The sequence below is a fragment of the Balaenoptera physalus genome, assembly GCF_965194825.1.
Source record: "Balaenoptera physalus genome assembly, chromosome: 18".
NCBI classification, from domain to species: domain Eukaryota; kingdom Metazoa; phylum Chordata; class Mammalia; order Artiodactyla; family Balaenopteridae; genus Balaenoptera; species Balaenoptera physalus.
In genome coordinates this window covers 61,006,244-61,021,503 of record NC_138899.1, presented here as the reverse complement: position 1 = coordinate 61,021,503, position 15,260 = coordinate 61,006,244, and the positions used below count along the sequence as shown (strand labels likewise).

Here is a 15,260-nt window from a genome sequence, read left to right as displayed (position 1 = left end):
CCTAACCCTTTGTAAGTGTCCAGTTAAGGGGTTAAGTACGTTCACATTGCTGGCCAACCATCACCACCATCCATCCACAGAACTCTTTTCATCTTGTAAAACTGAAACTCTGTACCCATTCAACACCATCTCCCCAGCCTCCATTCCCCCAGCCTGTGGGAACCACCCTTCTCTTTTCTGTCTCTATGATTTTGACTATTCCAAGTACCTCATATGAGTGGAATCAAACAGTATTTGTCGTTTTGTGACTGGCTTATTTCATGTAGTATCATGTCTTTAAGCGTCACCCCACGCTGTGGCCTGTGTCAGGATTTCCTTCCTTTGTAAGGCTGAATGACATTGCATTGTGTGTATATTCCACCTTTTGTGGATCCATCCATCCTTCTTGGGTTGCTTTCTTTTGCTTATTGTGACTAGTGTTGCTATACTGATAGAGAGGCATGTCAACTTTTACTGGCTGTGTAACAGTCTGTACTATGATGTGGTATTAAGTATTGTCCTATTACTGAACGCCTCATACATTTTAAATATCTTTTGTTATTAAAAAAAAAAAAAAGCACTAAGCTTTAGCTGAATCTCTGACCACATCCATAGGTATGGCCTGAGGATGAACTTCTGAAGACCATGGCCATAAAGGCACAGTCATGAATTCATTTAGCAGAGATATTTTTAAGTGGAGGAAGAGTAGGTTACTCAAGGAGTTAAGATTATTTGTTATAATAGTTGGGATCATAGGTTTTAAAAAATTGTTGTTCTGTTTTAAAGCTGCTTTCCGTTTCTGATCTTTATTTGATGACGCTGCATTGCTTTTGAATTACATTTCTCCTGGAGGAACTTGTTTTCTGTAGTGGTTTGTCCTTGAGCTCCACCTCATGGCATTGGGGTGAGAGGTTCATTTCTTCTCAGGACCTCAATTTTCTCTGTAACATGTAACAACATTCACAATCTTACCATCTACGAAAATTTCTTGAATATCCACTCTGTGCTTCAGATAAACAAGCAACAGTACACATGTTAAGGGAGAGTCTGGGGAGAAAGTCGGCACAGAGACATTTGTGCCAGAATGTGTGTCCGTCACTGTGCACGTGCCCTGAGAGTGCTGGGGGCGGGCAGCATGTAGTTCATATGGGGCGAGGTGGGGAAGCGAGCAGACAAGGCTTTCTGGAGACAAAGCCTGAGCTTGAAGAGCAATTCAGAGCGAAGATGAGGGGTCAGGGATCCTTTGGCCGACGAAGTAGTGTGAGCGAGGACCCTGGGCTGGGCAGAGAATTAAACATGGTCTGGCATCCCTAGAATGTCAAGTCCAGTGTAGGCAGTGGCTGGCTTGGGAATGCAGTGCTGCTAACAGATTTAGGGTGTTCCAGAGCAGATCAGGAGGGCTCAGAGAAGATTATGTTCAGTTTTGAATGCCCTTGGGACATCCAAGTGCCTTTGACCAGCCTGCAGTTGGATGCCTGAATCTTAATCTCAGCGCTGGACCAGTGGTTTGGGAGTCATAGTAACTCTCCTGAGGCATCACTCAGTGATGCTGATGGACTTGAAATTTAGTGGAAATGAATCAAGTGGTAATTTTTATCTCAGTACACGTTTTCAGGACTGGAAACACAAAATTTCAGTTTTCTTTTGCTCAACGTGCACATGGGCAGGCTGCCAGAGACACTTTTCTTGTTCAGCTTTTTGAAATTTGGCGTTTATGGAATTTTAACTTCCTGGCTTCCGAGCAGATTTGCAAAATGTAAAGCGGGGAGTAAAGTTAACTTGTTCCTGGGGCTATTTTTTAAAAAGTTGAGTTCAAAATATTCAGTGTGAGTGCCAGGAAAAAACACACCCCTGTTTCTGCCCTGGCCTGTGTCGGGGGTGGGGTTTGATTTCCCCTTGGTTTCCTTTCCGGCAGCACATTAAAGGAGTTTGAACAGGTGCCAGGACACTTGACTGATGAGCTTCACCTGTTCTCCCTGGAGGACCTGGTCCGGGTCAAGAAAGGGCTGCTGGCGCCCTTGCTCAAGGACATTCTGAAAGTTTCCCTCGCGCACGTGGCCAGCTGTGAGGTGAGGTTTGTCTGCCCTGGTGCGTGCATCCCTGAACTGTCCCTTCTGTGGCCAGGCCTGGGCAGGGTGTTCTGCACTTGCCTCGTTTAACCCTCACAAACTCTGAGGAAAGTGCCAGCAACACTATTTGCAGATAAGAAAAATGAGGTTCAGAGCTGTTAAGTACCAGACCAAGAGCATCCTACTGGGACGCAAGCCTGGGCCAAGCGACTGGTAGTCTGGGCGCCCAGCGCTGCGTGGGACCTCCCTCGACTCCCATCTGCCCTGACGTGCCAAGTGCAGCCGTGTAGACTCAGGATCCAGTGGATCAGGAGCTCTGTGTCTTCACAGACTGACGAATTACAGGGGAGCTATCAGAAACAAAATGAGATCCTTTAAGAACACATGTTTAAAATCGTGATCATTCTCTGGTGCCTCAAACTGCCCTGATGTGCAATTTCTCCAGACAAAACAAATGCACATTTATTGTTCTGATTCTTCCATTGTGGCAGGATATAGCATCCCGTTCCTTCTAGAGGCTAGAATCATAGACATTTAAAAATTGGTGTTTACAGAACTCTGTCTCATTAGAACTCTTGTATAGTTAAGAGTAATTTACAGTCTTGGCTTATAGAATACCAAACTGAAATCTTTACATCATCTGCCTTAGACAAGCTTTTTAATTGTTATGTATATCCATGACATTCAGTGGCCTTGTGCAAATATGATATGTTGCTTAGGCATATCTTTTGTCCCATGCAGAATGTTTCATTTGACTTCTATGAAAATTGCAATTCACGAATTTATATAAACGTTTTAAATGCAGAAACTTGTTACTTCCACAGTCAACCTGGGGGATGCTAGAATAAAAGATTTCAATACCTGAGGGAAAAACTGGTGTTTATAAAGTTCTGTGAAAGTTGTAACTCAGCTTCTGCATCAGGAGAAACATTACCAATGAGGACTCTCACTTTTTGACTCCTATTCTTACAGCTGTGTCAAGGAAAGGGCTTCATTTGTGAATTTTGCCGGAGTACAGCTGTCATCTTCCCATTTCAGACCGCAACGTGTAGAAGATGTTCAGGTATCATAATGCGATAATACCTTAAGCTTTATAGTAGCTTAATAACTTAAGCGCAAAGTTAAGTTTGATGACTTAAGCACAAAATTAACTTAAAACAGCTTAATAACTAAAGCACTGTGTTATTTCTTTAAAGTATAATAATGCTGGTGTGTGCTTCTATGTTGAATTGGAGCCGGTAAAGTTTTGGGTGCATAGGGAGGAGTATTTGAGTGGGGCAGAGATAACGGATGATGTCTTATGGAACAGGGTTTGGAGAGAGGCGGTGGTCCCTGTTTGGCCTGTCCCCCCAATTCTTCCACATCAGGGCAAGTTACAGCTGCCCCTGTTTTGTAATTGAATCCCAGTCAATCCCAAGTTCACCAGGGCACTTCTCAGGTTCAACACCTGCGAGAGTATGAAGGCAGCAGGGTTGGGCAGAGGGAGAAGTTGAACTGTGGTGGGGGTGCCATGAAGACTCAGTGCATCTCAGGGGGAGCTGGGATGGTTTTACGGCATTTTCCCAAACTGGAGACAGAGAGCCAGCCAGGCCTTTAAACCTCATATTGACCAGTCACTAGATGCGGGCTGGGGCCAGCAAGGGGGCATGACCTTGATCAAGCCAGCTCTCTTTAGTCAGGGCCATTTCCAGAGAAGGGATGTCTCCTCCTGAGCCATCAGCCACTGACACTCTTAGCAGCCTGGGGGGTGGTCTTTGGACGGATCTGGGACACACTGCAGCTTCCACTACATCAAGCTCTCTGAGCCTCATGTTCTACTGGCCCTCATGACCTACTGGGGACTTTATTAGTCCCTCTGAGTTTCAACCTGCCTGATTTCTCTTTGGAAGACTCTGGTTTCTGGGTTCAGGTCCCCTCTCTCCCCGGGATGGGGATGAGCGTCTGTACATATTTGAGAAAACCAGCTACCTGTTTGCTGACGGTTGTCCTCCTTGCTTGCAGCATGCAGGGCTTGCTTTCACAAGCAGTGCTTCCGGCCCTCCGAGTGCCCCCGGTGTGCGAGGATCACAGCAAGGAGAAGACTTTTGGAAAGTTTGCCTTCTGTGGCGACGTCGTGCCCTTGACTATCGTGAGAAAGACTGTGAAACACTTGTTATGATCACGTCTCCTATTGATAAGACTGTTTTATTATTGACTATTGTCTATTAAGAAAAAAGATGGCCAATATTCTCTTTATTATATATATTTAATATTTTACAAGAATGCAGATTCTTTGTTATTAAGCGTAAGGTTGTTACTGGTGATGTTGTTTACAAATGTTCAATGTTTTTGCTGCTACTGGTTTTTTAAGGTTTTTTTTCTTTTGATACTTCTTACATTGTATTTGAATAGTTGTATTTAGCTAACGGTGGAGCCTATTTTTTATGAATTGTAACTGACAAGACAAATTACTCAGTTCTTCTTCCCGTAAAGCTTGTTTTGTGAAAGGGATTGGTACTTTCAAGGAACAAAAAGGCAACCAAAAATCTGTTTGCTCAGGCTTTTTTTTCCAACTTAAATTCCATTTTGTAATTGTATCAGTCTTACAGATTTACTTATTCCAGGGTTTGTACAGAGGGTACGTATTACTTCTGCGGTTACATCTGTGTCAAGATGAGTTTGAGATGCTTAGCGGGCATGCAGGTGCCGTTTGAAGTAGTTGCCTCTAGATGGCGCTCTTCCAGGTGGCACAACCTGTACTTGTCACCTCTGTTCCACGAAGTCAAGGGACGCATGGGTGGGTAGAACTTTATCCCTGGCCTTCAGGGTTTTGTCTCATAGGTATAAAATTGACCATAAGATATTTGAAGACTTAAATACGCTGTGGGGAAATGCTGTTAATGAACAATGTGATTCTAGTAATAACTTTAAAATCATAGACATTCCATTAACAAGGTTAAGTGAATCACTAAACCTTTATGAATTTCTTTTTCCTAATATTTCTTATATTTACATGCTTTTCTTCCACCTCCTATATACTTTCTCCTGCTTGAGAAAGGGCCCTGGGGCTGGGTCCCTTCTCGGCACATCTTTAGTCTGGAACGTGGTGTCATGTCCCCAGGATTCTCACGCCCTAAGTAAACCTACTCAGAATGAACTTGTCAAACAGCACAGGCAAGCAATAAAGTGGGACAGGTCGTTCCCTCACCCCATCCAGTCATGTGTGTGTGTGTGTGTGTATGTGTGTGTGTTTCATTCAGTGGGATGATATTGAGTACTTGCAAGAAATGAGTGTCTACTGTAAATCTGGTGTCTTCTCATCCTATCAATTGTTTTCCCGTCCCAGATGCCTCTGCTGGAGCTGTGCCCCCATTCATTATTTAAGCTAGGTCTCTTTTATTTTTTATTTTTTTAAGTTTAAAAAAAAATCTCAGTGTGTTTTAATTAATTAATTAATTAATTTGACTGTGCTGGGTCTTAGTTGCAGCACGCGGGATCTTTGTTGCCACGTGTGGGATCTTTAGTTGTGGCATGCGGGCTCTTAGTTGTGGCATGCGAACTCTTAGTTGTGGCATGTATGCGGGATCTAGTTCCCTGACCAGGGATCAAAGCCGGCCCCCCTGCATTGGGAGCGGTGAGTCTTAACCACTGGGTACCGGGGAAGTCCATGCTAGGTCTCTTTTAAATAGAAATTCAAGCACATAGGATAAGATAAATGAGATGAAATTTAAGACACTTTCATTTTTACCCATAGCTTATATTCTGTCTTAGGAATCTAGGATCCGAGGGGCATGTTGATATTCCTTATAACAGTCCTACGAGGTTCATGTCAATATCTCCATTTTATAGGTAAGGGCACTGAGGCTTAGAGAAGAGAAGTAACTTACCTAGGTTCCCACAAGTTATGCATGCTGCCTGCCTCCAAAGACCATGTTCCCACCCCCCACTTCTTCCGTGGTACCTTTTTTAGGTTATACAAAAAAAACACTTTAACTTCTAAGTGCTGGTCAAACCTCAGTTGGTGGCATTGGCTGAGTACTTTCTCACATTCTTCCCTTGCGTTGATTTGAGGGAGTTGCTGTGGCTTATGCATTGCTTGAAGGGCTTTGTGTTCAGGCTGCCAGGTCTGTAAGGCACTGGTGAGTGGGTGTGTGTGTGTGTGTGTGCATGTGCGTATGGGTGTGAGACACATTTTTGATGTTGAGGAAGAGTGCACAGGAGCTACCAGGAAGTGATGCTTTTGGGTTTTTATTTTGAGGAAGAATGAGGCCATTTAAATAACCAGTCTACAGCTTTGACTGGGCTGTGGTTCCTCCCTGCCCTGGTAACAGAGGCTCCTTCCCAGTAAGGTACCTGTTGGAACAGAGAAGTGGCCTCAGCCCACCCCGGAGGGACGAAATTAGTTGTCACATATATTGCTCTTTTTTTTTTTTTAATTTTTTTATAAATTTTTATTTATTTATTTATTTATTTTTGGCTGTGTTGGGTCTTTGTTTCTGTGCGAGGGCTTTCTCTAGTTGTGGCAAGCGGGGGCCACTCTTCATCGCGGTGCACGGGCCTCTCACTACTGCGGCCTCTCTTGTTGCGGAGCACAGGTTCCAGTCGCGCAGGCTCAGTAGTTGTGGCTCACGGGCCTAGTTGCTCCGCGGCATGTGGGATCTTCCCAGACCAGGGCTCGAATCCGTGTCCCCTGCATTGGCAGGCAGATTCTCAACCACTGCGCCACCAGGGAAGCCCCATATATTGCTCTTTAATGGGATTTACTCCTTGCCTGGTTTTCCCATGGCTGCTGGAAGGTAGATGAAGACCTAATGTTTCTCATCAGACTATCGCCCACCGTGAGGCACTGAGGTTCAGTCCCAGGATCTCAGGGATCGATTTTCTGCCTTTATACTCTTTACTTGGAAAATCCCAATAACATGTCCTTTACGGTTGTGATTCTCAGCTGCAAGTAGGGAGTTATCCCAGGGGACATGGGGCGAGGAGGCTGAGCCATCCCCAAGTCGTTCTGGTGTGATGACTTGGGTAAGAATCTTTGGCCAGAACTATGGACCGAATCCCAGATCTGCCACTTCCTACCTGTGTGACTTTGACCACGCTACTTAAATTATCAGCACCTGAGCTTCTGTTTGAAAACTGGGGGATAATAACGAAAGGTAGTGGATATGAGGATTTGACATGAAAATGAAGCACCCAGCAGAGGCAGGAGCATGGAGGCAAGCACGCGGCAGGATGAAGGTCAGGAGCAGCCCTGGGAGGAGAGGTGCCTCGAGGTGCAGGCAGGGGCCTGACAAAGTGCAGAGAGAAGCACAGAATTTGCCTCAACTCTGGGGTTAATCTCTCAGATCCTTAGTCCTCTTGGCCAGGAGAGCTGGCCCTACGTGTGTGAGGAAGCGGAGAAGCGTGTTTTCTCGGTTTAAGGCTGAGGTTTTCCAGTTGTGTTTGCAGTCTGCCATCTGTGACATCACTCATGAAAGCACTATTTTAGTTTCTGGTGAAGTGAAAGAGAGAACTCTGATTCCTCTTTCCAAACCAGTTGGGGAATTATTTAAAGACAGAGATCCTTAAATGTTTGTTTTGGGGAAGCACCTTATAAAGGATGTTGACAATGAGACAGTGAGATTCTCTCCCACATCCCCCTTTGGAAATGACCTTGAGAAGTCTCGTGACGGAGGCTTCCCGTATGTGTTATCTGGTTGGTGTGAAACCAGCTGAGCTGTGGTGGCAGGGACTGAGGTTCCCAACTCCTCGCTGACGTGTCTACACTGTTCCTTTCAGCGAGAAGAGGAAGGCGGCTGCAGGGAGGCCGCCGGGATGCGTTAGGTCACCAGTCCTGGCGTCCAGAGCCGTGAGCCTGCAAAGCAGCCTTCCACCGACGGAGCCCTCCTGCCACACCCAGGCAGAGGCAGAGAGGCTTCTACTTGCTCATTTGGGAAGTGTCCCCTTCTGCCACCGCCCTATCCCCACTCTGTCGTTCTTGCCCTCGGTCCCATTCACTTTAAACAAGTTGCAGCATTAAAGACAAATTAACGAAGCTATTCCATAGGCCATTTGTTGAGGGGGGTGCTTTCGCCAGGCACATAAAGGTACCTTTGGGAAAGGGCTAGACTCCAGACTCTAGTTACCTGGATCTGAACTCCTTGCCCTGAACTCTTCTCATTATGGACCCCACAAGTGGCAAACAAGAGCACCGTGCCTTCCCACTGAAGGCGGGAGGCCTCTGGGGACAGCTTCTCTATTAATATTGAACAGAAGATGGCTTATTAGTAGCTGGTGGGCAACCTTTATTACATCGAGTTAATGGACAGTGGTTCCCATGAACCGTGAGCCTATGAGAAAAACCAGGGAGGGGCTTCCCTGGTGGCGCAGTGGTTGAGAATCTGCCTGCCAATGCAGGGGACACGGGTTCGAGCCCTGGTCTGGGAAGATCCCACATGCCGCGGAGCAACTGGGCCCGTGAGCCACAACCACTGAGCCTGCGCGTCTGGAGCCTGTGCTCTGCAACGAGAGAGGCCGCGATAGTGAGAGGCCCGCGCACCGCGATGAAGAGTGGCCCCCGCTCGCCGCAACTGGAGAAAGCTCTCGCACAGAAACGAAGACCCAACACAGCCAAAAATAAATAAATAAATAATTAAAAAAACCAAAAAACCAGGAAGAAAGATGTGTTTACAGCTTGCAGCACGTCCGCCAATATTGCTCCTCTCTTCCTGGGCACATGGTCCTAGCCCCATGCATCTGGCTCAGCCAATGTAGCAAAAGAGGGACCTGTGAAATTCAAGTGGAGGTGATACCCATTACTTCCGGTCTGGCCTTGAAATATCCTCTTTCCTTCCACTCTCTCATTTCTCTCTGCCCCAAGACCCCTCTCTGATGTTCAGCCTGAGAGGAGAGACCTAATCTGGAGGTGTTTGTTTTTATAAATGTGGATTGGTGGTAGCAGTGGGGGACCCAGGGTGTGGGTAACTGTAAGGGAGAACAGGCAGGTGTGTAGGGGGAGGATGGCTGTGGACCTCGGCCTTCCCTTAGTTTAGTCCAGTTCCTTTAACGAGGTCCTCTGGTGCTCCAACTAGACCTCCCTGTTCTGAGGACCTCAGCCTCACATTGACACAAGCCAAACTCACCTTCTTATGACTATCCCCTCAGCCTTCCCAGCTATACTAACTTAGGCTAACAGGTTATTGTGTTCTCCCAGTTTTGTACCAACTTCAGAGCTGGGGGCAGGTAAGGACTTCAAACGATAATCCTTTCACCCCCAGCTTTGTCTGTGTTAACAGCACCAGAGCCTGGGATGTCTGGAAAAAGGGAGAAAATAAATACTTACTGTGCATCTATTATGTGGTAGAGACTGAGGTTTTCTATTCTAAAAATAAATGGCCAGAGAAATTCTCTCTGGGGAAATGACGTTGATTCTGAGCCTTAAATAACAAAGAGCAGAAAGACATGCAAAGATCTGTGGCCTGAGCATTCTTTGGCAGGAAGAATGGCAAAGGCTAAAGACCGAAAGTACCAAGGAGCCTGCTGTGTCCAAAAACGAGAAGATCATGGCTAGAGCAACCCAGGCAGCGATCAGAGAGCAGGCAGGAGCTAGATCACGTGAGGCTGCCGAGGCCATGGGAAGGAGTCTGGATTTTGTTCTGTGTGAAGCAGAAGCCCATTGGAGGATTACGTGATTATTATGCTCTGCTCTACATTTAAAAGTGATCATCAATGTTATGTGGCAGCCCGGATGGGAGAGGAGTTTGGGGGAGAATGGGTACATGTACATGTATGGCTGAGTCCCTTTGCTTTGCTCCTGAAACTATCACAACATTGTTAATCGGCTACACTCCAATATAAAATAAAAAGTTAAATAAATAAATAAAGTGATCACCCCGGAGAAGGGCATGTTTAGGGGAAGAAATGGCGGCTGGGTGATCAGCTGGAGGCAACCCAAGTCCAGGCAAGAGCTAATGGTGCCGAAAACTGCAATGGCAGCAGTGGAGCTGAGAGAAGTTGATGGTCTGTTGTCCAGGCATCAATGTTGTGATTAAGACCTTGAAGTATGGGACTTCCATGGTGGCGCAGTGGTTGAGAATCTGCCTGCCGATGCAGGGGACACAAGTTCGAGCCCTGGTCTGGGAGGATCCCACATGCTGCAGAGCAACTGGGCCCGTGAGCCACAATTACTGAGCCTGCGCGTCTGGAGCCTGTGCTCCACAACAAGAGTCCGCGATAATGAGAGGCCGGCGCACCGCGATGAAGAGTGGCCCTCGCTTGCTGCAACTGGACAAAGCCCTCGCACAGAAACGAAGACCCAACACAGCCATAAATAAATAAATAAAAACTAAAAAAAAAAGAAAAAAAAAGACCTCGAAGTATACTTATGCTCAATTGTGAGAAGTAATGCAGTAACAGAATTACATCTTTGGCCATGACCGCAGCTAGGCACCCACTCAGCACTTGGGGAGATTGGTTGAGACTGATAATCTCCTCTCTCCCTCCTTTGTTTCTATGACCGTTAACATTGTTGAGGAAAGAGAAAAAAAGAAAAAAAATATATCATCCATCTCAACAGCAGGTGGCAGCATTGCTTTGAGTTTGAGCCCAAGCAATGCAGCGTGCACACCAAGGCTACCACAATCAACAGCATTTCAAGCTCACTTTGGTGTCTCCACAGGCAAAGAAGCAGCGAATCAATCATTATCATCATCTAGAAAATCACCCTTTAGGAAGGTGGTCGATCAGTTTGTAATTTAAACATGTCATTTTCCCGTAAGGACAACATATCACCTTGGGCTGGTTTATCCTATCTTTCCGGCCATTACAAAGCACCACACTGCACCAGGAGTGATTTCCTGGTAAATCTATAGTATCTTTACCTCTTTAAAGGTGGAACTCCCAGGGCTGTTCTTAGACCTGGGGCTGGGGTGGGGGGTGGAGCAGGGGTGATGGGCAGAACAAAGCTTAAGAGCCTCAGGATCCAGACCACTTGAGTTTCAAGTGTCTCTTGTACTTACTAGTACTGTCCTAGTCTCTCATACTTACTAGTTCTATGACCTTGTGCAAGTTATGTAATGCTTGTGTCTCAGTTTTCTCACCTGTAAAATGTACATAACAGCAGCGTCTGCCACATGGGGTTGTTGTGAAGATTAAATGGGTTGTAAGTGTAAAGCATCAGAGCAGTACTGGCTGCATTGGGAAGCACGATACAAGTGATGGTGAATATTGTTGCTATTGCGTGTGTGCATTTCAAGGGTGAGAACGGCTTTGCAGAGCACCAAGCATTCATCGCCCCAAGCCAGGAGCAACTGGCCACAGAATACCTCCTTATTTCCCCAAGGGTAGAATCCAGGTGGTCGAACCCCAAGTTGGAGTGGACAGAGAGGCATAAGGTGTGTCCCTGCTTCTAGAATGGGCTACACGTCAAGCCCGTGGAGAGGCAGAGTGGAACCTAAATTTGCACCTGGTCCAACCTCCCGCTCCTGTGGCGTCCTGGCCTCAGAAAGCACGGTGTGTGCTCTCCCAAAGTCAACTGACCCCGTCATTTACACCCTGATCTTAATTCCACATTCAAATCAGCCTCAATAAATGGAAATCTGCCCCCATTCCAAAGGTTCTTGAGGGAAAGAAGGTGTGAGATGCCAACTTTGGCCCCAACACTACCACTGTTAGGAAATCCACAAGGAAAAGTGACTACTGGAGAATTCAGTAAGGAAAAGGGACTCTTTCTGAACTTGGCCTTTTTCTTCCTTTTGGTTGAAAAACAGAAATTCATTGCAGTAGGACCACAGGGTCAGCCATGAGCTGGTCTGTCCTTCAGTGAGTGTCTAAGTGCCCTGGGTCCATGAGCTGCATCAATAAGAGAGAAAAAAAAATGTGTACAGTATTTGAATATCTGTGAAGCAGCACCAGTGACAAAGATAGGGCTTCACAGAACTGAGTGAGGGCTGTCTCCTGATCCCGCCCCCAGCCCACATTGTCAGTGTCACCCAAGAGAGGCTAGGATAGGCCTGAAGCCCAAAGGGCCAGGGTTGATTTGGAAACATAGGTCTTACATGCATCACTTAAGTTATACGACTGACATAAACAAGTCACCTCACCTCTCTGGGCCTTCATTTCCTTGCCTTTAAACTGAGCAGAAATGAACTAAATCAGTGTTTCCAGCAGTGACTTCCCTGGAACATTAGTCCTTTGAGTTGCTCCATGAAGAAAAGAGTTCTGTGGTCTAAAGCAGTTGCTTCAATCTTGCCCCTCAGGGGACATCTGGCCATGTCTGGAGACATTTTTGATGGTCACAGCTTAGGAAAGGGGGGCTGCCCTGGCTTCTAGTGGGTGGAAGCCAGGGGTGCTGCTATCTACCCTACAATGCATAGGACAGCTCCCAAGACAAAGAATTATCCCTCCCAGAGCGTTATAAGGTTGAGGAACTAAGATATAATGAGAAACCCTGGTCTAACGAGCTTGAGATTTACGGAGCGTATCCCATCACTTTCTTTCTCCATACACATTAGCATGATCACCATACGTGCTCTTTGACCCAGAGTTTCTCAGCCTCGTTTGATCATGGGACACTCTGCCTCCCTGTCCCCACCATCACAGACCCATAACTTTATTTTCCTCGTGCAGAATGAGCTCCAGACAGTGGGCCCTTTGGGGAGATGCTGGCAAGATGATCTCCAAAGTGGTTTTTCCATTTTAAAAAACATTTAAAGGCTTTTCCCTCTGATGAGGCAGCATAATGTCGAGTTCTGAAATATAGCTTGGAATCCTGCTTCTTGAGTGGGATCGCTCTGTGAGATGTGACTTTGGTGGATAGGTCTCTTCAGCCGGGTTCCTAAGTTTCATCTAAAGTGGAAGTAGTAGCATCGCCACCAGGCAGGGCTGCCACAGGGTTAACGGAGATAACGGCCAGCAGCCACAGTTACTAAGCCCTAAATTCAACGTTAACCATTATCATCTAAGTGTTTTGTTGGTGCTCTGATTTTGTGATTTCCTCAAGGCTCTGTGGCTGTTCAAGGTGTCAGATGTGCCCACAAGAGGGCGCCAGCCACACAGTTTTGCCTCCAAGCATTTTCAAATCCGGTTGGAAAGCCCTGCAGGCAGTTTTGCCCGCGTCCTGCGTCGGATTTCTCCGGAGCTGCTGAACCACAGACGTGAGAACCGATAGAGACCCTGCAGATGACGGAATCCGACCACCGGATTTTGCAGTTATAGCCACAGGAGGCTAACTGTGGAGCTGGTGAGCATGACCTACAAAACCAACATAGTGGCAGGAAATCTACTCCAGGAACATTCTCTGTGGAGTTGGATGGCAGGACAGAAACAATCTTTCTGGAAGGAAGAACGGCATCAAATGGGTTAACAGCAGTGCCAAGCTGAGGCAGCTGCTGGTGTGTGTGTGTGTGTGTGTGTGTGTGTGTGTGTCTGTGTGCGCGTGCGTGTAAGAGAGAGAGAGATGGGAAAAAAAAAAAAAGGGAAACACCGATTCTGTACTGTTCCTTTCCTCCGGCCGAGCTCGGAGGACTGACGTATTCAAGATGGCATTTGACAGGCTGAGCCTGAGAGCATTTTTCACACCCAGGGCCCCTTTAAGGGAACCTGCTCCACCCACAGTCCCTGGGGCTCGTTCACCCGTATTTTGTCCTCCTGCCTCCTCTCCAGTCACACCTGAGCCCAGGGTGTCCGGTCCTTCAACTGGCTGGACCTGTGGCTCCTGGCCCGGTGCGGTGGATGAGCTGGGTCCCCTGTTCCCTGAGATCTAAGTTATCGAAAGACAGAGGTGATGAGCCGTGGGAGCTCAGCTGGCAAGTCATGAGCGGAAAGGGGCAGGGGTGGCCTGAGTGACCACACCAAGCCGGCAGGGGAGGGGACGGGGCTGAGGTGTCACAGAGGAGTACTCGCACCGCAAGAGGCGCGAGGGCCGTGGGCGGGACGAGACCGTGTGCCAGGGAAGGGCTAAAGCAGATGGGGGGTTTCTGCAGCAGCCTGTCCCCCACTTTTTTTCAAAGCAATTTGTTTGGGTCTCTAGTTTCCTACAACTAAACTCCTTAATGAAGATAAAGTTTTGAAGGCGGTGTCAGACTACAAACCTCATGGCAAAGGCAGCATTGACGGTGTGTGTTTATGGAGTGGAATCATGTTGCAGGAGAGCCTGTGGGTATGTATGTGCTCAGAGGGAATAATCCTCCTCCCCCTCCTCCTCCTCGTCCTCCTCCCCCTCCTCCCTCTCCCAGTCCTTCCTCTTCCCCCTCCTCCCTCCTCCTCCCTCCTTCTCCTCCTCCTTCCTCCTCCCCTCCTCCTCCTTCCCCTTCCTCCTCTTCCCCCTCCTCTTCTTCCCCTTCCTCCTCTTCCCCCTCCTCCTCCTCCCCCTCCTCCTTCTCCCCCTCCTCCTCCTCCCCCTCCCCCTCCTCCTTCTCCTCCAAGGTCTCCTCCTCTTCCTCCTTCACTTTCTCTTTCTCTCCCTACTTCTCTTTCTCTTCCTTAGCTCTAATACCTTAATTTTTTAAACGTTTTTGAGATAGTTTCCAAATTACAAAAAGTTGCATTTTGCTGATCACCTGCCCTGATAGCTACAGGGCTGGTTCCCTTTGGTCATTAAAATTTGAGCTTAAACATCACCACTTTGAGACACCTGTCACTCTTAACTACTTCACCTTATTTTAATTCTTACTATCTGATATTTTCCTTTCTCACTTAAAAAAAATACGTTTATGGTCTATTTTATTCCTTCCTATACAGGGCTTGTACATAGTAGCTGCTCAATAGAGATTTAATGAATGTTTGTTAAGTGAATGAGTGTGCTGACTTCAATTCCGTTCAGATCAGTATTTGCTGGTTAATGGTCCTAGCTTTCTTCTTGTTTGGTGTGTGTCTTGTCTTTCATATTGCTTTCAGTTTTCTCTTACATATTCTCCACTGTCTTTCTCTCCATTACTGTCCACTTATCTCTTTGTTCTCATTCTTACTAACTTCTTTCTTCTTGATGGGGTCTCTCTCTTGCTTCCATGCTTGTTGCCAGTCTTCAACCTTCAGGAGACCTTACTCATATCTTTCAAAGCCAACTTTTCAATGAATAACCCCTGTACTCAGCCCCCTCCCACCCTGTTTGACATCCCCTTGGGCCATGGTCAGTCACAAGCAGTGTGGATTCTAGAAGGCAAAGAAGAGCAGACAAAATCATCATTCATTCAAGTCATCTGCCAAGAACCCGAAGAAAGAGGAAGAAAGAGCCCTGCGGGTCCGTGTCTCTCGTTA

At 46.9% G+C, this 15,260-nt stretch overlaps 1 protein-coding gene across 5 annotated transcripts in view; it reads left to right on the top strand.

Moving 5' to 3' along the window:
• The window catches only part of RUBCNL (rubicon like autophagy enhancer), a 47,440-nt gene extending 40,818 nt beyond the window's left edge, over positions 1-6,622 (top strand). For 2 of the 5 annotated variants that reach the window (XM_082435383.1, XM_082435382.1), the window contains exons 12-14: positions 1,895-2,048; positions 3,021-3,111; positions 4,050-6,609. In XM_082435383.1, coding sequence (XP_082291509.1) covers positions 1,895-2,048; positions 3,021-3,111; positions 4,050-4,171 — 367 coding nt within the window. In that variant the 3' untranslated portion in view covers positions 4,172-6,609. Of the gene's footprint in view, positions 1-1,894; positions 2,049-3,020; positions 3,112-4,049 lie in introns of all 5 variants that reach the window. The other 3 variants (XM_082435386.1, XM_082435384.1, XM_082435385.1) reach the window with 3 other exon arrangements.
• The last annotated feature ends 8,638 nt before the right edge of the window (positions 6,623-15,260 follow it).